Source organism: Octodon degus, unplaced genomic scaffold (genome assembly GCF_000260255.1).
Source record: "Octodon degus isolate 3935 unplaced genomic scaffold, OctDeg1.0 scaffold00163, whole genome shotgun sequence".
Lineage (NCBI taxonomy): Eukaryota > Metazoa > Chordata > Mammalia > Rodentia > Octodontidae > Octodon > Octodon degus.
In genome coordinates this window covers 3,159,759-3,182,846 of record NW_004524739.1, presented here as the reverse complement: position 1 = coordinate 3,182,846, position 23,088 = coordinate 3,159,759, and the positions used below count along the sequence as shown (strand labels likewise).

The window sequence follows — 23,088 nt, the reverse complement described above, 5'->3', positions numbered from 1 at the left end:
CTCTCTCTCTCTCTCTCTCTCTCTCTCTCTCTCTCAAATAATAAATAAAAAAAATAAAAAAAAATTTGAAAAAAAAAAATAGTTTAATTGATCTGTGGAGCTAGGATGTGTAAGAGAGAAAACACCTCAGGCACAGCTGGACCCAGGAAGCTAACACTGTCAGGGATCTGTCTGTCTCTTGTCACTAGTTGTCAGGTGAGCTCCCCGACAGGAATAAATCATATCATTGGGTATGTATTGACTCCTCCCTTTGGGCTGAGCACTATTCAAAGCACTTTATATTAACTCAGTTATTCCCTCAACCTGGGATACATACTTCATTAAGGTGAGGCCAAAGTCAATGCAAAGAATTAAGCAGCTTGCTCGAGGTCACCCAGTCAGTAAGTGATTCAAATCCATTCTAACATAGACCTTTCACAGATAGCTAGATAGCTAGAAGCCGCCTGGGGTTAACATCATCCTGTGAACAAATAAACCATCCTCCACAATGACACACAGTACAACTGTCCATTTCCCCCAGAACAGCCCTACCTGGCCCTGCCTGCTCCTACCAGCTCCTTACCCTCTGTGAACCAGTGGGCTGGGCCGCATGGGTCTGAGCCCCTCCATTGCCCTGGCTGAGGTTTGCCCACTTCTATAGTAGAGCATGAGGCTTTGTGGGCAGGACAGAGAAGTTGGGAAGGGGCACCAGACAGGAACCAGCAGTGACAGATGTCTACTCCTACATTTGGCTTCTCTGAGCTCTGGAAAGCTGTGAAAGAGCCAAAAGGTACCTGATCACAGGGAGAGCCCTGAGGACTCAGTGGCACTGATGCCAGGGCTGTGCGCCAGCACCTGCACAGAGCGAAGGGCGCCCCAAGATATGTTAGAGGGTTCCTGTCCTCAGGCTGCTCCTGGCTAGGGTCAGAGGCCCAGAAATGGAGAGCAGTATGGAATGCGAGCAGTGTGGAATGCAGGCAGTATAAGTAGTATGATCAAATTATAGAGGGAATGCTTAAGTTTAAAAAAATATATGTAATAGTAAAAGGCATTGCCATTAATCACCCTCAAAATACTCCCCTTCACACTCATCCCACCTTTCCTGCCGCTTTCTGAGGCAGTTCTGGAAATACACTTTCATGAGTGGCTTTTCAAGGTGTAATTTTAAAATGTGGCAGATGCCGCTGCCCAGTGCACCCAATGGAAAGGCAGACTCGTAAAGCATTTCAGTGTGTTCTCACTCGCCTTATTTACCAGTTCTGGTACTGTTCAGCATCTGGCTCTTCCCCAAAGTCAAAATGACTGTGATAGGTAAATATTTGAATCAAACCAGGACATTGAGACCACCACTAAATAGCTCAGATAAAGACATAAAAGAACTGTTACAGATGGTAGGAACCATGGGATAAGTGTTATTAGGGGAATGAGTGGCAATGTGTATAGTACTGTAATTTTTTTTTGGGGGGGGGACAGCTCAGCCTGCCCTGGGGGTGGGGCTGGTGTAGCATGTAGTACTAAGATCAAACTGCGGTTTCTGCACCTGCCTAAGCTTGCTAAACAGGCGCTTTAGACCTCTGAACTATCTTGCCGGCCCCTGTAATCTATTTTTTTTAATCTTTTATTTACTTATTTATTTATTTGGTACAGGGTCTCATTACATAGCTCAGACTCATAGTGATCCTCCTGTATCCTGTAATCCTCAGCCTCCCCAGCTCTGAAATTACAGGCGTGCACCACCATACCCAGTTTTGGGGCTGACATGGCATGCAGTGCTAGGAATCAAACCCAGGACCTTTCGCTTGCCAGGCAGGCATTTAGACCACTGATCTATCTCCTCAGTCCTAATCCTTTTTTTTCTTTTTCATCCCCTTTTTCTTTTTTCTTTTTTCATTTACATATTTAGTATAGGGTTTCACTGTGCAGCTGGAACTTGTGGTGATCCTCCTGTTTTCAACCTCCCTAGCACTGGGATTACAGGCATGCACCATTATGCCTGTACTCAGCCGCCAGCTCAGTATGCCCCAGGGGCAGGGCCAGCACTGCATGCTGGACCAGGGATCGAACCCTGGTCTCTGCGCTTACCAAAGTAGGCGCTTAGTCCACTGAGCTATCTTGTCCTCCCTTTTTTATTTTTTTATTTTTTGGAAAGGTTAAAATTTGTAATTTTTTTGTATTTTAATAATTTTATTGAGAAAGAAGCAGCAATGAGATAGTTTCAAAACGGGTTAGTAGTACAGTTACAATAATACATTGCATATTGTTGTCTTTGTAGTAGTTGTTCCTAGTACAAGATACAGACATGGTGTTTTGTCTAAGCCCCCCTCCCTTTTTTTTTTTTTTTTTTTTTGGTGGTGGAACAGGGGATTGAACTCAGGCCCTTGCGCTTACCAGGGAAGCACTTATTCCACTAAGCCATCTCCCCGCCGCCCCCTTTTTTTAAAATTTAAACATTTACTCTATTGTTTGATCATGCCTGTTAAATGCTGACATTGCATAGTAGGCACAAAGCAAGAGTGTCCTTGTAGGCAGCGAGCGCTGGGCAAAGATTCCCAGAGACGTGATGCTTGAACTCAGTCTAGAAGCCTGACTAGAAGGGCATCCATGGGCCAGATGAGGAGGGGCACCCCAGGTGGGGAGTGAGGCTTGTGCAAAGGTAGGATGACTGGGGAAAAAAGGACCAAGGAGATAGCTCGGTGGCATAAGTGCCTGCCTGGCAAGCGAAAGGTCCCAAGTTTGATCCCCGGTACTGAAAAAAGAAAGGTAGGATGACAGGACCAGGCTCAGCACCATAAGAGAACCAACAGACCCAAGGCAGCTCTGTGATGCTTGGTCCCCAGTAGGCATGAGAGAAAGCAAGATGAGCTGGAGAGGTCAGCTACACTGGGCTAGAAGAGACGCAAGTGCAGCCAGTTAGATGGGTCCTGACAGAGAATGAAGTAGAGGGTAATGTGACCAGAGGGGTGTGGTACAGAGAAGGCCAGGCAGTGGAGGAAGTAAGCTAGTGAGCAGCTGGGCGCATAGTTCAGGCTTCAGTGAAGAGGATCAGAGTGAGATGGCACGCAGGACTGGAGCACAGGGGGCAGGTTCAGAGCTTCAGGAAGGGGACTCAGTGGTACTCTAGCTCGGTGGGGGGAGGGGGGTAAAGGACCTGCCTGGCCTGCTGGTGAGGGAGGCCTGAGGGGTGTGGAGGCCACCACAGGCATTCCGTGGAGAAAAGGCACATAGTCTAAGCAAGGTGCCAGTCAGGGAGGATGAGGATTTCATAATCATGAGCACACTAGTTAACTTAGTTGTCAGTACACAGTTCATAAAGACTGTCATTAACCCAGCTTTTCACTAAACACTGTGAGCAATAATAAGCAAAAGCCTGAGGCTCTGGACACAGCAGTGAGCACCGTCTCTTCCGTACAGGGGAGTGGGAGTGCCAGCACACTCCCTATCCAGATTTTGGTCATGTTCCATGTTCCTGAGTGGCTGGCTGCACCCTGGGCCAGATTTTTTTCCATCTGGGTCAGAAAGTGTAGATATTTAGGAAACACTCAGAACCTTTCTGAGGCAGCATGGGCCCGAAGGAAGCAGTGGCCTGGCGAGCATCTGCAAATCCTCTGTCCTGCTCTGCCTTGTGGCATTAAGCCTCAGTTTCCTCTTCTCTAAAATAGAAAGCACTGGGGCTGCTTTGCCTATTTCAACAGACTCTTGTGCACGCAGCTCGGCTAGAGCTAGATATGCAATGTCTTCCAAGTGCTACCCGCTTGGGTACATTAGACCAGGAGTTGACAAACTCTTTTCTGAGAGGGCTAAGTAGTTAAATATTTTAGTTTTTGTCCAAGGCAGGGACAGTGGCTTGGGGGAGGGGCAATTTTTGGAATATAAATTTTTTTATTTTTGGAATGCAAATTTAGGACTTTCTAAAAAGGTGCACGCAGATTCTGATATACTTAAATTAGCCCTAACCTAAACATGTCTTCATTCCTTTTCTTTCCTGTGAGCCCTTTTCTTCATCTCCCTTCCTCTCCTAACTCTCTCCCACCATCATTGTCCTTTCCTGCCTTTCTCCATTTCTTCGGCATGAGAACCATATAGACAGGAGCACCCCTCTAGTGTTCTTTTTTTTTTTTTTTTTTTTTTTTTTTACGGAACCGGGGATTGAACTCAGGCCCTTGTGCTTGCCAGACAAGTACTTATTCTACTGAGCTATCTTCCCATAACACCCCCTTTTTTTTTGGTGTTCTTCTGATGACCATAAAGTCCATGTTGACCCATATGTGCCAACATTTCATCCTACGTATCTAAAAAAACATTGTTTCTCCAAAACTTCAGATTCCAGCCATTTCCAAATACAGTATGGGCTGTATTTTTTTATTTTTTATTTTTTGGCTTCTGTTATAGCAGATGTTTTGAAGGAAATTTTTACACTGGCTTCTAGCTATTCTAGAAGTCATATCCAGAAGAGACTATTTTTTTTCTCCTTCAGTTGGTTGTTAAAAAGTTTCAAAAAAAGTCTTTCAAACTGATCTTTTCAAACACACCTAACTATAAGTCACACATTTCTTTCTTTTTTAATATTTTCTTTAGGGGCTGGTGAGATGGCTCAGTGGTCTAAAGCACCTACTTGGAACAAGCTTGGCAAAGCACAGGGACCGCGGTTCAATCCCCCAGCACCACATGCCAGCCAGCCCCGCCCCCTGGTGGGCTGAGCTGGACACACACACACACACACACACACACACACACACACAAAAATAAATAAATGTTTTTTTTTTTAAAATGTAAACACAGAAATATATTTTAAAAATATTTTATTTATGTATTTGGTACAGGGTCTTGCTGTGCAGCTTGGACTTGTAGTGATCCTCCTATATCAGCCTCCCTAGTGCTGGGATTACAGGTGTGCACCACCACAGTTTCGGTGGCCAGCTTGACACCCCCAGGTGCGGGGGCTGGCACGGCATGCAGTACCCAGAATCAAACGTGGGTTCTTAAGCTTTCCCGGCAGGCACTTAGACCACCGAGCTATCTCCCATCAGATTTCAATAAGCATTTTCAAGACTGTTGACAACTTGAATTTCTTTGGTGTTACTAAACTACCATAACCATCACTCGGAGATTTTGTATTTCTAGTGCAGTATTTTCTTCCTTTTATACGAAACATGAAGATCCCAATTTTGTATGACTCCATTACTTTCAATGTGAGAAACTAAAAATGCCAAGTATGCGCTTTTCCTTTTCTGTACAAAGTCTGGGGAAATGTAAGAACTTTCACTTTTATTTGGAGTTTTCGTTGTTTTGTTTGTTTTTGAGACGAGGTCTCACTAAGCAGTTTAGGCTGGCCTTGAACTCACTCTGTAGCCCAAGCTGCTCTCAAACTTGCCCTGATCTTCCTGCCTCAGCTTCTCCAGTGCTGGGGTTACAGGTGAGTGCCACCACAGCTGGCAGAGCTGCAGTTTTTAAGCAGGTCTCTCCAACTCCACGATTTCTACTTAACTCTGAAAGCCTTTGTAACTGACCATGAATGCTGTCCCTTCCTGCCCAGGCGCTCTTGAGAGTAGGTTTAGGGACTTCTAAGCCCCAGGAATCCATGTCAAGGACAGGCTCCCTTTGCTGTCCCATAAAGGGAATTAGAAATCACTCTTCACTTCAGGCATGGAAAGTCCCACTCTAAGCCTTTGGCCCTGAGAACAGTAAATAGTAGCTAAAGTGAATGGGGGCGAGGATTATGCAGATTCAAAAGCTAGACTAAGGGAAGGCTTAAAAATGCTGAGGCACTTCCTGGATCCCAAAGGAATCCTTCAGCTTCTTTCTCTGTCTCTTATTCATTTAGCCACAGGCTTACTCTAGGATCGCACATCCTTTAATGGGCGTTGCTCCCTTCCTCTGGAGTTCCCCACCCCTGAAGCCCGGTTCCCCTCCTGCAGCGCAATAGTAGTTAGCACTGCCTGAGCTGATCCTTCCTCCCGCAGTATCCCAGGCGCACAGACCCAGGGCACTGTTAAGAGTCCCAGCAGCTGGGGTAAGTGGGCAACCTAAGAGCTTGGGAAGTCACCCGCAGGCAGCACAGCCATTAGGCCTGGGGCCAGCAAGGCTCCAAGCAGTTTTCCTAAGGTAGCAAGGACACAGTGGAAGCCAGGAAGATCACTGTGAGTTCAAGGCCAGCGTGGGCTACAAATTAAATTCAAGGCCAACCTGAACTGCATAGTGAAACCCTGTATCAAAAAGGACAAAAATAAAATAAACCAGGTGTAGTGGTGCACAGCTGTAATCCCAGCACTCAGGAGGCTGAGGCCTGGAGGATCACCATGAGTTCAAGGCCAACTTAGGCTAATAGTGAATTAAAGGCCAGCTTGGACTATATAGCAAGACCCTGTCTCAAAAAACAAAGCTATTAAAAGATTTCATTTTTCCTCTAAGAATTAACTAAAGTCTGTTGTCCTAGTGCCCATGTACCCAGGAGGGGCCTGGGGTAGGGGTACAGAGGAGCCCGTCCTCACTTCCCTCATCCCCTAACTCAGGAACCTGGCGGACTGAGGCAGTGTTCAGCGAGGAAGCCCTGATTGAAATTCCCAGTGACATCCCTCTTCAGAGCGCTGCCACCCTGGGTGTCAACCCCTGCACAGCCTACAGGATGTTGGTGGACTTCGAGCAACTGCAGCCAGGTAGGAGCCCACAGCTAGAGAAGCAGGCCAGGCTCCCCAGTGGGGTGGCCCACAAGCCCTCAACCCTAAGCCTTGCCACCGAGGGAACAGTCCGGGAGGATGAGTGCCCCGGCCTTGGTGAGTGTGTTATTGCTTTCACTTAGAAAAGTGGTAGCTTGTTTCCTAGAAAACATGTTGAAAGCTCAGGAGGACTATATGCTTGGAAAATGCTAAAAGATCACATTCCCCAGAGCTGGGGATGGAATGCTGTCACTCAGCAAAAAATATGTTGAGCTGTGCTAAACTCTAGGGATACAAAGCCAGACAAGATAGACACAGTCCCTATGTTTTCAGTAAAATGCTGAACTTAGTGTTAATAATTCTGCTCAGCATTTATATCGCACTTTCTGTTCATGCGAGGGCCCCTGCAGGCTTCAACAAAGCAGTACAGTGAGCTTGGTGTCACTGATTAAGAGCTCAAGCCCAAGGCAAAAATGCTCGGTGTGAACCCAAGTTCACTTTTCGCTAACTGTGAATTCTCCACCCACAGCATCCCAAGTTTTCATCAGTAAGATGGAGAAAAGAGGGCTCTGGGAACTAAGGAAACACTGCAGTGTAACCCATAGCCTGGTGCCCAGACCACATAGTGCTATGACTGTCAGCTACTTTTACTAGTCTTCCTTTTATCAATTAAGGAGCAGAGGTCTGGAAAGGTGAACTATTTGCCTGAAGTCACTTAGCAAAGTAAATGACAAAGCCAGGTGTCTTCTTAGGATTCCTCAGAAAGCAGAGCCTGAGACCAGAAGTGGGAATAGGCAAGTCGTTTGGGTCGAGGTCCCAGGAAGCAAGAGTCAGGGAGTGAAGCAACCAAGATGGGGACAGAGGCAAAGCCCAGGAAGCCCGGATACTGCCCTGGGCCACCTGGGCTTGGTCCCTGTGGGGCTCCTCCAAGGACAGGAGCGTGGGCCAGCATTCCTCAAGCTCCCACTCCTCCACTGGCCTTTGTTGGGGTTTTCTATATGCTGAGGCATGAGCCCAGGACCTCTTGCATTCCAGGCAAGCATGCTAGCACTGAGCTACATGCCAGCCCTTCTCTCCTCCATTGTCTGTCACCCCTGCATGCTGTACATATCTGTGACCTAGAAGGGGTTAGAGAAATCACCTAAGCTACTTCTCTCATCCCAGAGAGGAACATGTGGCCACTAGCAGTTAGAATATGATAAAATTAGGTAGCTAGCCACTGCCCAAAGCCTAACTGAAATTGAGTCTCAGCTTCCCACAAAGGCAAGTGTGGGTTCTCAGGGAAGCCAGCAGCTATGACAGTAGCCTTTGCTGGACTCCCAGTACAGCAAACACTGGTTATCTGTACCTCATCCCCTCCAGTCACTTCTGGTGTGGGCTGAAGCAGTGGTGGACAGATCTGGGCTTTCTGATGCTACCATTCTTCAAGTGCCCATCGTGCATCTCCCCACATTCTGCCTCAAGATTTATGTGGCCCAAACTAGCTCAGTGTTGAACCCATATGATCTTGGTATTTACTGGTTTTTGTTTTGTTTTTGGTACCAGGAATTAAGCTCACAACCTCACACTTTCTAGGTAGGTGCTGTGCCACTGAGCTATGTCCCTGGTCCTCCAACATAATCTTAAAGAGCTCAGTGACACAGCACCTGCCTGGCAAAGTCCTGAAGTCAATTCCTAGTACCAAAAAAAAAGGTTAAAAAAACCAAAATTTCATGGTATAATATTTACTGTCACTATATGAATCCACTCTGATTTTTTAAAATGTATTTAGTACAGGATCTACAGAGTCTCACTGTACAGATTGGACTGAATGATCCTACTGTTTTCAGCCTCCCAAGCACTGGGATGACAGGCATGCACCACCACGCCCAGATCTGATTTATTTTTTCTTCTCAATTCTTTGTTTGGAGTTGGTTTTTGTTTTTTTGAGAGAGGATCTCAACATATACAGTTCAAGGTGGCTTCCAACTTGCTATGTAACCCAGGCTCAACTTGAATTCATGACCTTCTGCCATAGTTTCCCAAGTGCTGGAATTACAGGCTTGTGCCACACTATACTTGAGTTGTTCTCACTTCTAACTAAAACAAAGCAGTGATCCTGGGAACCCAGCAGATGGACTGGTAACGCAGTCCATGAGTAGTGACAAGTAGTGACAGTGACAGTCGACATGCTGCCTACGTGCTGTCTGTATGCTAAGGAGAATGGAGTCCTGCGGAGCCTGCCTGTCTCCCACCCCCGGGGGCACAGAACCCTGCTTCTTTTCATATACCACATAGCACTTCAACGAAGCACCTTCCTGGGCACTGCATTTGACTCCACCCGGGTACTCTGGCAGGTGCACCTATGACTCCTGTTTCCTGGGGAAGAAACCAAAGTTTCAGAGGACACAACTTGCTCCGTCTCAGTTGCAGTCGTTAGTGAAGCTGCAACTCTCACCCAGATCCGGCTTGTCCCAGAGCTCCTGCCACTGGCAAATCCCAAAGCTAAGCCTGGGCTTTGCACAAACCATCAGCAAGACCCTATCTCAGAGGCAGCCAGTTTCTCCAGTATGGCTCTGAGCCCATCTGGGGGCAATGGACCTTTATTAAACACTACAAAAAAGAATATGGCACGGCCCTCGCCTTCCCCCAAGAAAGCTGCAAGTGGCTGGCAGCTGTAGAGCTATGTAGAACTGAATACAGGACAGGTCATGACGTGTGCTTTGACAAAGATGCCCACAGGTGCCCTGGGAACATGCAGAGGAAAAACCCAGGTGGGCTGCATGAAGGAAGCCACACTTGAGCTGTATTCCCAAGGACATACAGGATGTCAAAAAGAAAGGAGAGAAGGGAGACAGCATTGCAGACCAAGGGGATTACCTAAGCAGAGACTGGAGGACATGAAATCAATTACACAATAGGGTCTACATCTTGTCCTTTACAGACAGAGCAGCCCAATCATGAAGCCCTGTGGATGTTGTGAAAGTTTGGGAGCCATTTGAGTGATGGCCCAGGGCCTGAGCAGGCTCTGCTACCAGATCTTGCATCCCTTTTGCGCCTGAAGACTCCCATCTCTTGCCCTATCCTAGGATCCTGGGCAGGGAGCCCTTCACCTATTATAGGTCTACAGGACTTGACTCGGGTCTCTTCCTGGCTCCACAGGGGACTGTGTCATCCAGAACGCATCCAACAGTGGAGTAGGGCAAGCAGTCATCCAGATCGCCGCAGCCCTGGGCCTGAGGACCGTCAATGTGGTCCGAGACAGGTGCGTGGGGAGGCCTAATCCCAGACTGCCACTGGGGCCTTTCCACCTCGCATCCTGCGGATGGCCCTGAGTCCACCAGGTGGCGCCCTTGCATAAGCACAGGTGGCCTCCTTTCCAGTTGGCTAAGAGTTGGCCGCTGAAGCAGATGAATCAGCCCAGAGAAATGAAGTCCAAGTGGTTTTAAACTACAGGATGAGTGAATTTCTGAAATGTAGAGTTGGCAGGAAGGGAATGGAGACTGTTCTTGCTGAACGGCCCACAAACCTGTGCTCTTTTTTCTGAGAGCTGTCTAGCCCAAGATCCTTGTGTGCTAGTGTTTGTGTGCAAAATACAGACATGAATAAGATAGGGTCTCTCTCCTTTATTTACTTAAACTGAAGTTTCAGAGACAGGAAGCCACTTGCCCAGGAGCCCCAGCAAGCCAGTAACAGCCTGATTCTCCTGCCACGGAATCATGGCGCTCCATTAAGCCTTTTGAGTGTGGCTGTATCTGTCGTAAGGGTCCAGTCTTAGGAGGAGAATTGATTCTCGCTTCATTTTCCTTCCCCTGCTCAATTGTGCTAACAAAAAAATTATTGTTTGCCTTGACCAAAGAGGCCTGGACCACTCCTGGGGTAGAGTGTGTTCGCCTAATGCCCCCGAGAGGCCCCTGAAAAGAGGGGAGGAAGACGTGCAGTTTGTTATTTCTCAGTAAAAGAAATAGGAAGCAAAATGGCTTCTCCATGGGCACAGAAAGCTCCTAGCCTGCTCTGTCCAGTGAGAATGAGGCCCATGGCACGAGGGCAGGAACTATGGGAACAGGATTCGGTTATATGGCTGGCCCTGGCACACCCCTGGCCCAGCCTGCTAAAAATGAAACATGGATTCTCACAGCTGCGGCAGATGGGTCCCAGGAGCTTTGGACAGAGAGAGCCACCAGGTGTGACAAGGGACCTTGCATTGCCTTTGGTTTCCAGACCTGACATCCAGGAGCTGACTAACAGACTGAAGGATCTGGGTGCTGAGCATGTCATCACAGAGGAAGAACTGAGAAAGCCTGAAACGAAAAACCTCTTCAAGGTACCCCGAGGAGGGCACTGCCCCTCCACGCCATGCTCATCTCCCCAAGAAAGCTGACTTGAATTAGAAAAGCCAGGGACAGACCCCATTTCTCTGTGAACCTCCACCACTTCTTTTGGTTTGATTTTTGAGACAGGGTATTCTTTTGTCGTTCAGTCTGGCCTTAAACTCACAGCAATCCTCCTGCCTCAGCTTCCCAAGAGCCACCACACCCATATCCTTCACATGTTTCTGGAAGGATAAATAAAGCCAGTTCCCCGCTGCTAGGGCACAGACTACATTAAGTATTCTGATGCCATGAGAAGTGGTAGGAGAAACAAAGATCAGGAAAGCCTGTGTGATTGATTTGAAGTTTGAAACATTTGTGGCAGGCCCCATCAGCCCACACAATGAGTGTGAATTTTAGGGCTGGAGGGGCGCCTAAGTCTCTGCCTCACATTTTACCTGATAATCCCCAGGACAGCCATACAATGTAGTCATTACCAGTTTTATAGACAAGCACAGACGCAGCAAAGATGAGGGACTTGGCCAGGACCACATAGTGGTGAGTGGTATAGTCAGGGCTGGCCCTGGGTTTCTCTGCACTGAAAGCCCTGGCCCTGCCAAAACATCTGCCCTTCAGCACAGCCTGTAAGAAAGGAAGCCTGGCCCCACCTCTTGTCACTGAACCATCTGGAAAGAGAAAACCCACACACCCACTCAAAAACATTCCCCTCTGGGCCAGTGAGCTAGCTCAGTGGTCTAAAGTGGTTGCTTAGGCAAGCTTAGACAAGCGCAGGGACCGAGGTTTAATCCCCAGCACTACACAAAAAAGAAACAGTCCCCTCCACAGAGCACTTCTGAAGCAGTATATCAGCACACTGCCTATAAACTGAGCCTTAGCTGCAGATGTCCCTCAAACCTGCATCGAGGGCTGGAGAGATGGCTCAGTGGTCTAAAGCACCTACTTGGAACAAGCTTGGCAAAGCACAGGGACCGCGGTTCAATCCTCCAGCACCACATGCCAGCCAGCCCCGCCCCCTGGTGGGCTGAGCTGGCCCCACACACACCACACACACACACACACACTAAATAAATGTTAAAAAAAATAAAAAAAATAAAAACCTGCATCCACATGCGCTGTGTGATCCCTGAGGAGGAGTGCTCCGAACCACCAGAGCTTCAGAGTGGTTCGGAGCACTCTGAAATGGACCACAGGATGAAGTCACTGAAGTCCTTTCCTAGGCAGAGAAAAAGCAAGTCCAGAGCATAAACACCCCTTCTCCTTCACTCATTCCTGTGACACAGCTCGGGTAGGGAAGCCTGGTGTGGAGCAAGCTTGGAGCCTGTGCTCTGGCTGCCTCTTCACTGCAGTTCCTTCTTTTCCAGCACATGCCTCAGCCACGGCTTGCTCTCAACTGTGTTGGCGGGAAAAGCTCCACTGAGCTGCTTCGGCACTTAGCGTAAGTCCCTGGGCCCTGCAGGGCGGGTGTGGTGCTCTCCGGTTGCTAGCTGGGAGGACTTTCCAGTGAGCAAGTCCCTGAGGCCGGGTTAGCAGAGCTAGTAGGAAACAAGGAATGAATCATCCCGCCCAAGCACTTCTTTCTCAGCCTCTTCCTCAGGACGCAGGCTTCCGTCTTCCCAGGAGACAGCTGAGCCCTGCACAAGGGATTGGTCAAGGTCTCCTAACCTAGGAACCGCTTCAAGAGTCACTTAGTCCAAACTTACTAGCTTTTTAATGGCTAGCATTCATGGCTTTGAAAACTGCATTCTAATTTTAAAGCAACCTTACAGCCTATTGCACAACATTTTGAAAGCATGTAAAAATACAAAGAAAAAGTAAACACAGAAGTTGCTGGTCTTCCCCACCCAAGCACTGTTGACAGCATTAACTCTGCATGTGTCTTAGTTACTTTTTTTACTCATTGCTGGGACAAATACCCGACACTCCAAATGAAGGAAGGAAAGGTTTATTTAGTGCACAGTTACTGGAGGGTTCAATCCATATTCCGCTGGCTCCAAGGCAAAGGACATCAGTTCATGCGGCAGAAAACAATGCAGAGCAGAGGAGGAGCAGCAGCTGCGGCGTCCATCAAGCCTCTCTCTTCCTTCTATGTCGACCCGGAAGACCGATGCTCCTCCAAAGACTGGGACTTCACCACGGAAGTGGGGCAGGGTGGCAGGAAGCCTTTCTCAATTCCTGGGCCCTGCCCACCTGCAGGGCGAGGCCCCCCACGCCCGCGAACTGCGGGAGCTGATTCAGCCAAGTTGACACAATGTATCAACACAGCATGCCGTGTTCTTTCTTATGATATAAACTCCTCCAGCTGGAGGACACCTGAAGAAGTGCCTACCAACTACAGCACCAGTCCTGAGCCAGTTACCATGCTGTGAGAACCCAGTACCTACCAGCACAAAGAGGGCCCGGAGCCGCGTGGCCCACAAGTTGCGAGGAGAATCACTAAGGGCTCGCCCCACTTGGGGCCTGCGGGGCTGGACCTTCCCCTCCCGAGGCCCCTAGGTGAGGGCTCATGTTGCGATTTCCTGTTTTGTTATGTTGTTTTCCTTTTGATGCTCAAGGTGGAAGCCAGGGCCGTAGGCACACGGAGCACTTGCATTATCACTGAACTACACCCCAATCTACTTTATTCTTAAAGCAAGCCCCACGATGCCCAAGATGTAGTCACCAAGACAGCCCCTTTTGAACCCAACTTTGCATGACTCCAGTGCATGACTTTGCATGACTTCAGTTCTATACCCAGCAGCCCCTGAGGAAGACTGAGCCCTGTCACCCATCACCAGTGGTCTGAAGTGTAGGCGTTGGATTCAGAACAATAGCCACAGACCTGTAAAAAGTTAGGCAATATGCGAAAAAGCAATCCAGACCTCAGCCCATTCATTTATTAAATGGGAATGACAGAAACCCTTTCTTCCCCGAGAGGTTACTCTGGGACAAACAAGAGAGGGACTTGAGCTTTCTCACCTGAACTAAGTATCAGTGCTCCCTTGGAGACTATGTGGACCTGCTACATCACTGACACCCCCTAAAAGCCAGCTCTTGTGATTGGAACAAGCGCAGTGGGGAGACGAGGAAAGAGGGTACTATTCCTCCAGGAACTGCTTTCTAGAGCAAACACCAGCTAGGGGAACATAAGACCAAATGAGGGGGCTGGTGAGATGGCTCAGTGGTCTAAAGCACCTACTTACAACAAGCTAAGCCAAGCAAAGCACAGGGACCGTGGTTCAATCCCCCAGCACCACATGCCAGCCAGCCCCGCCCGCTGGCGGGCTGAGCTGGCCACACATACACACAAAATAAATAAATAAATAAATAAATAAATAAATAAATAAAATTAGGAAAAAAAAAGTGTTAAAAAAAAAAGACCAAATGAGGAGCTGGGGATGCATCTCAGTGGTAGAGAACATGCCTAATCTGTGTGAGGCTCTGTTCAGTCCTCATTACCACACACACATACACCAAACAAGCCCAGCCCTTCTGTGCCAGTTACCAGCCTCCCACAGCAGTGTCTCCCATTTCATGGTCTACAGTCTCCCCTGTGTCATCCTAAAATGTGCCTCAGGTCACCCTTGAGCAAAAGCTTCTCAGAGAACCAGGGAGTGGGGAGAAGAGCAAAGGTTAAGTCAAACTCTTATACTCCTAACCTATTAGCTTTTAAAAATTTCATTAGCATGATCCAAATTAAATCTCTCCTTTAAAAAAATGCATTGGCCTTGCTTCTGTTTGCCTAGGTGGGTACATAGGCATGACAGCCACCACTAACTACACAGTCGTACCGCCTGCCAGTAGAGAGCGCTCATCACAGGCTGCCACACGATGTGCTGTGCTCGTTTTTTTGTAATTATTACACCTCCCTGATCTCTAGTGTATTTGCAGATGAAACAAGGTCAGGACCACTTTTTTTTTTTTTTTTTTTCATTGCTCATAGTTGTACTCCTTTAACGAGAGTAGAGCAGGGCCAGCCATGGTGGTACACTGTAATCCCAGCACTGGGGAGGCTGAGGCAGGAGGATCCTTGCGAGTTTGAGACCAGCCCGAACTGCATAGTGAGACTCTGTCTCAAAAAGCCAAAAAAAAAAGAGGGGGGTGGTGGCCAGATAGCTCAGCAGATTAAAGCACCTGCTTAGGCAGATGTAGGGACCAGGGTGCAATCCCCTGCCTGAGGGAATCGAGACTGGGTATGGTGGTGTGCACCTATATTCCCAGCGCTTGGGAGGCTGTAAACAGGAGGATCACCATGAGTCAGATCTATGTCTTGAGACCCTGAGACCTAAATACTAAATACATTAAAAATACATTAAATACTAAAATACATTAAAAAATAAATAAAAAAGGAGTGGAGCTGGATTGGACTCCAGCTCTGAGCTCTATTCTGTGGAGTTTGCTGGTATTTAGCACTCAGCCAAAACCTAACCAAGTAGACTGGACTAGTGGATTTCCAGCCCAGGCTAAGCAGCCTGGTCATCTAGGTGGAGTGTGTGTATATTTGTTTTGTTTCATGTGTGGTACTAGGGGTCAAAACCAGAGCCCCAGCCTTTGTTTTTTTTTTTTTTTTTTTTAATTTTTTATTATTTATTTATTTATTGAAATAGGGTCTCACTAAGTCTCTACCTGGCCTTAGTGTGGCAGCCCTCCTGCCTCAGCCTCCTATGTACACAAGAATTGCAGACATTCACCACTGTAAGCAGAACATGTTGTTTTTATATTAAAAAAAAAAATTGGGGGGGTACCAGGAGTTTAACTCAGGGTCTGGTACTCACCAAACAAGTACTGCACTGCTGAGCTACATGCCCAGCTAATATAAATTCTTAATTCTTTGATCTATTTATTTATTTATTTTACTTTTTGAGGCAGGGTCATGCTATGTAGTTTAGGCTAACCTTGAACTCACTATATAGTCCAGGCTGGCCTTGAACTGGCAACCCTCCTGCCTCAGCCTCCCAAGTGCTAAGGTTACAAGCATGTGTCATCACACCCAGCTGCTTAAGTCCCAGTCAGGCCTGAGAATCTGTGTATTTGAGCCCTTTCCAGGGACTCTGAGAGCAATGTTTATAAGTGACAGTCAAAATAAAAAATGCCATGGTGAGCTCAAGTGGGCCCCATCCCTGCCTGCACCCACTCTTTTCTCTCTTGATCCTTCAGGCCTGGAGGGACCATGGTGACATATGGCGGAATGGCCAAGCAGCCTGTCACAGCATCTGTGGTAAGCTGGGGCTTTGAGCCCCGTAGACCAGGGCCAGGTGCTCCTCTCCTGACAGTACTGTTGTCTAAACTCAGCCCTGTCCCTGGGAGGAATCTACTAGAGTACCTGAAGCTCTCTCCCTCAGTGCCCTAACCTGTCCCTCCTGTGTCCACAGAGCCTGCTCATTTTTAAGGACCTCAGACTTCGAGGCTTTTGGTTGTCCCAGTGGAAGAAGAACCACAGTCCAGGTGAGCGGATGATGGCCCCGATGCCCAGGGTCACAGAAGAGGGCAATGCCTAGCATGGCTGTAGCAGTGGCCAGCTGCCAAAACCCTGCAGAGACAGGTGGGTCCCCAACCTTGCGACAGGATGAAGGAGAACAGCTTCTAGCCACAGCTGCAGCCAACAAATCATCCTGGGGCTGGACCGGGCCAGTGCTTAGGGCAGAGTATCAAGTACAATAGACACAGCCTTCAGCCAGTGGGACGACTGCCAAGGAAAGACAGTGGGCCAAGCACAGTGACCCAGCCTGCTCTTGCCACCATCAGGTCAGGGCTCTGCCTGGGCTCGCTGTGGGACCTGGGGCGAGTTTCTCAACCCCTGCCTCTGTGTAAGCCTGGTAATAGTTAAGTGCTTGCACACCTTGTTTGACAGAGAAGGAAACTGTTCAGAGTGAGCGAGTAGCCTGCCCAAAGTCACCGCACCCCTCTGGGGTGGTGCGGCCAGGATGTGAGCAGATGGCCACTCTCTCCAAAACCTGAGCCAGTACACAGTTGGAGGCCTGGCTTCCCAGAGCCTGTGGCCAGGCTGAGAAGGACGAATGACATGGAGTTGTCCTGGTGGTGGCATGAATAGAGTGTTTCAGGGAGAAAAGCAACACATGCAAAAAATCCCATCACAAGGAGCAAGCGTAACTCACAGCACCGCAGTGGTTCCAGCCACGGGAGCCATAGGTCTGAGCTGGGGCTGGGAAGCTAGACATCCGGGATCAGGCCACATTGGAAGGTCTTGTAGGCCATCCCAAGATGTTCAGATTGTCCTGAAGCCAGCTAGCGAGCCACTGAGGTTTTTTTAAATGGGAGGGAGGATTAGATTTGAAAGCAGAGTGAATTTATGTCTGTGAGAACACACTTCTCAGTCAAGGCCCTCACTTCCCATCTTCTGTTCCTCGCCAGGTTCTCAGTGGGAGGCCAGCCCTGGGGAGGATGGCGGCAGCCTCAGGTCCAAGCTCTGAGGATCCTGGGGTCTGGGAGAGCTCTGTCTCCCAGTGACACTCCCCTGTTCTACATCCCCTGGCATCCAGGACCCCTTACCTGGGTCTCCTGTGGCTTCCCTGCCACAGTAATTCTGCCCTTCCTGCCACACACTGCTAGATCATGATGGTGTGGGTCAAAGCCATCCTAGCCACCACTTTGGATGGGTGGGCTGTGTGTGTCCAGCGGCACTCAGGCCACTCCCCATGCTCTTCTGGCTCCCACTGCCCTGAGTGGAGACCAGGTTGCCTCCACCACCACCCTTCCTTGGCAAAGCCAGGGCTCCGAAGACTGTACTAGAGCTCAGTGCCACTCCTGCCTACAGGGCAACCCAGATGCCATCTCACCAAGCCCTAGCTGTTGCTTCCCATCTGATTTCCTCCCACTCCCCACAGATGAGTTCAAGAGTCTGCTGCTCACACTGTGCAACTTCATCCACCAAGGCCAGCTCACGGCACCCACCTGCACAGAGGTCCCCCTACAGGACTATCAACAGGCCTTGGGAGCCTCCATGGAGCCCTTCGTGTCTTCAAAGCAGATTCTCACCATGTGATCATCCCAGAAGAGCCAGAGCAGAGCAGGAGGGGACAAGGCCGCGGGGGACAGCCCTCTGCAGACTGCTCTCTGCTCACTGCTGAGAGGCCAGCCTTTTAAATAAAGTCTGAACTTCCTTTAAAAAAAAAAACAATTTAAGTCACCCCTGAGAAGAAGGGGTATCTGTGCACCTGCCAGCTCACAGCACCAAGAAGCTCCCTGCTTCTCCGTCATCTGGTCTCTAGGACCATTTCCTCATCACCCTGAGAGCAAAGCAAGGTTGGGCACTGGCAAGTGCAAAAGCCAGCCAGCATCTCTGCCCTCAAAGAATCCACACTGGGCTGGTGAGATGGCTCAGTGGTCTAAAGCACCTACTTAGAACAAGCTAAGCTAAGCAAAGCACAGGGCCCGTGGTTCAATCCCCCAGCACCACATGCCAGCCAGCCCCGCCCCCTGGTGGGCTGAGCTGGCCACACACACAATTAATTAATTAATTAATTTTTTAAAAAAAATCCACAGCTACAGAGGAGAAACTTGGAGGAAGGAGTGTCAGGTCAGGCATGGTGGGGCAGGCCTATAAGGCCAGCACTCTGGAGGCTGAGGCAGGAGGATCCCCTGTAGTTTCGCCCATGCTATAAAGTGAGCTCAAGGCCAGAACTAAATAGTAAAACGCTAAGAAAAAAAAACCAAAAGAAAGAGACAGGAAAAATAAAGGCAAAGCAAAGACTCAAGGGGGAGGCTGTGGGAGCACACCAAGGCCTAGGGTAAGGAGGCTTTCCACAGGAGGCACTAACACCATGTGGGCTGAAAAATGAGGTTTCAGGCAAGGATAAAGGTAGGACTTCATGTGACTCTGGCGTCTGCCTCGTGATCCACTGGCCCAAAGCAAAGGACAGACTGTGGAATAGCTCGTTTGTCACCTGGCCGTCTGTTCCCTTAACTTACGAGTTTTATTCAGGGAGCCTTTACTGGGGCCTGTTGCATGCTGGAAGGTACCACAGGGCTGCCTTCAGGTTGCCTAGCCGTAGCCCAAGAGACGGGCCATTGCAGTATAAGGACGAAACTCATGGGCTGGTGAGATGGTTCAGTGGTCTAAAGCACCTACTTAGAACAAGCTTAGCAAAGCACAGGGATCGGGGCTGGTGAGATGGCTCAGTGGTCTAAAGCACCTACTTAGAACAAGCTAAGCTAAGCAAAACACGGACCGCGTTTCAATCCCCCAGCACCACATGCCAGCCAGCCCCGCCCCCTGGTGGGCTGAGCAGGCCACACAAAATGAATGAATGAATAAATAAATAAATAATTCTAAAAAAAAAAGCACAGGGACCGCGGGTTCAATCCCCCAGCACCACATGCCAGCCAGCCTCGCCCCCCGCCCCCCCCCCGTGGGCTGAGCTAGCCACACACACACACACACACACACACGTATATAAATATTTTTTTAAAAAAAGGACAAGACTCCTGGTTGGGCAAGGGGGGCCAGGAGAGCCAGTTCTGCCTGAGAGTGTTAAGGGAGGATGTCTGAAGGATACAGCCATCTAAATCGGTTGTGTGTGTGTGTGTGTGTGTGTGTGTGTGTGTGTGTGTGTGTGACAGAGAGAGAAAGAGGGTGTGTCAGTTTCAGAGAGAGTATGTGTCTGTCTCATTATTTGGTCCAGGATGATCTCAAACTTGAAACCTCCTGCCTCAGCCTCCTGAATGCTGAGATTACAGATGCACACCAACACACCTAGCCATCCACAGAAAGCCTGCAGCCCAAGAAGAAAAACATACTAAGCAAAACCAGCAGTACCTATGACAGTTTTGGTTTTGGGTTTTTTTTTTAATGTATTTAGTACAGGGTCTCACTACACAGCTCAGACTTGTAGTGATCCTCCTGTTTTCACCCTCCTCAGCACTGGGATTACAGGCATGTGCCATTACACCAGGTCTCAGTGGCTAGCTCAGCACACCCAGGGATGGGGCCAGCGTGGCCTATAGTGCCAGGGATCCAATCCCAATCCCTATCCTTGCCTAAGCAGGCACTTAGTCCGCTGAGCTATCTCACTGGCCCAGTTGGGGTTTTTTAATACAAGATTTCACTGTGTAACCCAGGCTGGTCTCAAACTTGCAGTGAACCTCCCACCTCAGCCTCCTGAGTGCTGTGATTACAGGCAACCTATGACAGTGTGAAGACCCGAGACATCTTAGTACTTGGGGAATTGCACAATCAGATATAGCTGCTGCCGAGGGGGAAGAAGGAGAACTAAGGTATTATTGGGAAGGAGTCATGTCAGGAAGGGCCTGGGGGCCAGCCAAATAGCTCAGTGGATTAAAGCGCCTGCAAGCAGGTGCAGGGGCCAGGGGTTTGATTCCTGGGTCTACTGTGCTGGCCCTGCCTCCAGGGCACACTAAGAGGGCAATTGAGACTGAGCATGGTGGCATGTAAACAGGCAGATCACTATGAGTCTGATCTAGTAGTGAGACCCTGAACACCCTGTAGACCCTTCCCTAAAATACAGGGGAAAAAAAAAAAAAAGGAAGGGCCTGAACTCGGGACTCACCCTGAAGCCTGGGGCAAGCTGGGGTGGGGAGGGCACAGTGGGCTTTTAAGCAGCAGAAATAATGGAAAGGCTTGCTGGAGGATTTAATTTTCTACAAGTGTGCAAGCAGACTCTTGCCTTTGGGGTCACCTGTATAGACTCTAGAGAAGACTCCACTTCAGCCTGGGACTCCAGTTTTGCAGGTGCACTCGGAAACACTGCCACCTTCTCATACGCACGGGCTGTGAATCGGCCCTAACTCCTTGTTCCCCAGCCCATGCTGTATGTTCCTGAGATAGTGATCCTTACAGAGGCTCAGAGTAGGCAAAAGAAAAAGCCCTAGAGGGTGGGGAGGCTGCCCAGAGGCCACAGAGTACAAACAAGTCCACAAATGGGGGGCTTAGGGAGCATGAGGGCCTATGGCCAGGGTGAGGGACACCCCAGGACTAACTGGAGGAGGAAGCAGATGGGAAGGGGGAAGGTTTGTAGCACCATGCCTGGAAACATGGAGGAACATTCAGCATGAGAACAGTTTGGGGCTGGGCCTCAAAGGATGAGTATGCTTTACCCCTTATAAGACAACCGTTACAGACTCAAGAGACCAGGGAATCTTTATCAGAACCCTCTAGTTTTCCCCCAAATACCCATTTTCTTCATTAGAATTAAAACCTAGCCCTTTAATGGTAAGAGAGAGTGAACACCAGGTCTCCCTCCTCCCTTGCAGTCAGCAAGGTCTGCCCTGTGTGATGTAAGCACAGTGTGATGAAGTGTCCAGTGTCAGTTACTTAGGAACTTTAAAATGGAGCTGCCAGGGGCCAGAGAGATGGCTCAGTGGAATAAGTGCTTCCCTCACAACCACAAGGGCTTTAGTTCAATCCCCAGTTCTGCAAAAAGAAAATGGAGCTGCCAGCTGTCCTGGACCATTTTCTTGCCTTCTTGCCTTCCTCCTAGCTGGAAAACACATGTGGTTCCTAGGGTGTGCAGTCATCTTTGGCCAAGTTCAGAATGGGACAGCAGCGAAGTCAAAGGTGCCTGGGGACATGACACCAACTGTGTCTACTTGGGTCTCTCCTATTTGGCGTCCAGTTGGGCCTACTCCTACAAGATACCACTTGGTGATTTAACTTCCTTGAAGTCAAGCCAACCAATCTGAAGCTGCAAAGGGACTATGGCAGGCTGTGATTCCTTGCTAAGGAATTTAAATCTTGTCCTAAACACGGGAAGGGACCAAAGACTTATGAACCAGAATGGCACTTTGGAAAAAAATCTGTCTGGTAGCAGACTGGGGAACCGTTTGAAAGAGGGAGATTCTAAGGAAAGATAAAATTCAACTTGCAGGCTTCATCATTTCAGACAAGCAAACCTGCCTTACTCTCACCACTCAGTAGCCAAGTTTTGAAGACCAACCAATGGTTGCCAACATTTAAGAGACTAACAGGAAAGGAAACAAAAAACACTGTCAGAAGGGAATCTGACTAAAAATGGATCATCTCTTCTATACAAGGGCAGTAGATTGTTTCTCATTTCCAGAACAAGTAGTCTCTGTGGAGTTAGTCTAGCTCTTCCGGCCCACTGAGTAAACAACCCTTTTGGTAAATGGCTAAAGGAGGGAATCCTTGACTCCAGAGCCTGAAGACAAACACGCACTCCCTCCTAGGGCAAAGCCTGAGCCCCCTTGGAGCCCTGAGGCTGCCTGCTGCCCTCTCCGAGCCTTCTCCTGGGAGCAGCCATCCTGCCACTACCACAGCAACTGCCACTACCACAGTGTTGATGAGTGACTGCATCTTGGGAGATGAGATGATTAAGCCTGCTTTCCTCAGGGGAGGATTGAAGCCCAGAAGAAAGGTATTACAGGAACCTGTGTCTGGTTCCAGGCATAGCTGTCCTGGTGCCTGGATGCAATCAGCAGCACCCACGGCTATTTTTTTTTTTTTAATTATTTATTTATTTATTTATTTATTTGTGTGTGTGTGTGTGTGTGTGTGTGTGGCCAGCTCAGCCCACCAGGGGGCGGCGTTAGCTGGCATGTGGTGCTGGGGGATTGAACTGTGGTCCTTGTGCTTTGCTAAACTTGTTCTAAGTAGGTGCTTTAGACCACTGAGCCATCCCTCCAGCCCCAAAATTTTTTTTCGATTTATCTTTTTTTTTGGCGGAACCAGGGATTGAACTCAGGCCCTTGTTCTTGGCAAGCAAGCGCTTATTCTACTGAGCTATCTCTCTGGCCACCCACGGCTATTGTGGCTAAGGCTCTGGGCCTGGCCAGAGTGGCTGCCAGTGTTGAAGACGTCAGGCATAGAATCTCCCTGCATCTGAAGACCGGAAAATCGGAGGGAAGTGTCTTAGTTACTTTTTACTCGTTGCTGGGACAAATACCAAACACTCCAAATGAGGGAAGGAAATTTAGCTCAGTTACTGGAGGGCTCAGCCCATACTCTGCTGGCTCCAAGGCAAATGACAGTTCACTGAGAGAAAACTAGAGCTGAGGAGGAGCAGCAGCTGCAGCGTCCATCAAGCCTCTCTCTTCCTTCTATGCTGACTGCCAAGACTGGCGCTCCACAGTGAAGATCGCAGCTCCTTCAAAGTGGCGCGGCGGAAGCCAAACTCCTCCCAAAGACTCGGACTTCTTGGAAGTGGGGCAGGGCAGCAGGAAACTGGGCAGGGCGC

The 23,088-nt window shown here is 49.0% G+C and overlaps 1 protein-coding gene across 2 annotated transcripts in view; it reads left to right on the top strand.

Moving 5' to 3' along the window:
* Mecr (mitochondrial trans-2-enoyl-CoA reductase) overlaps positions 1 to 17,998 on the top strand; it is a 39,033-nt gene extending 21,035 nt beyond the window's left edge. For both annotated transcript variants that reach the window (XM_004642905.3, XM_023703096.1), the window contains exons 4-10: positions 6,489 to 6,632; positions 9,774 to 9,876; positions 10,833 to 10,935; positions 12,304 to 12,377; positions 16,076 to 16,136; positions 16,291 to 16,363; positions 17,764 to 17,998. In XM_004642905.3, coding sequence (XP_004642962.2) covers positions 6,489 to 6,632; positions 9,774 to 9,876; positions 10,833 to 10,935; positions 12,304 to 12,377; positions 16,076 to 16,136; positions 16,291 to 16,363; positions 17,764 to 17,921 — 716 coding nt within the window. In that variant the 3' untranslated portion in view covers positions 17,922 to 17,998. The remainder of the gene's footprint in view (positions 1 to 6,488; positions 6,633 to 9,773; positions 9,877 to 10,832; positions 10,936 to 12,303; positions 12,378 to 16,075; positions 16,137 to 16,290; positions 16,364 to 17,763) is intronic.
* The last annotated feature ends 5,090 nt before the right edge of the window (positions 17,999 to 23,088 follow it).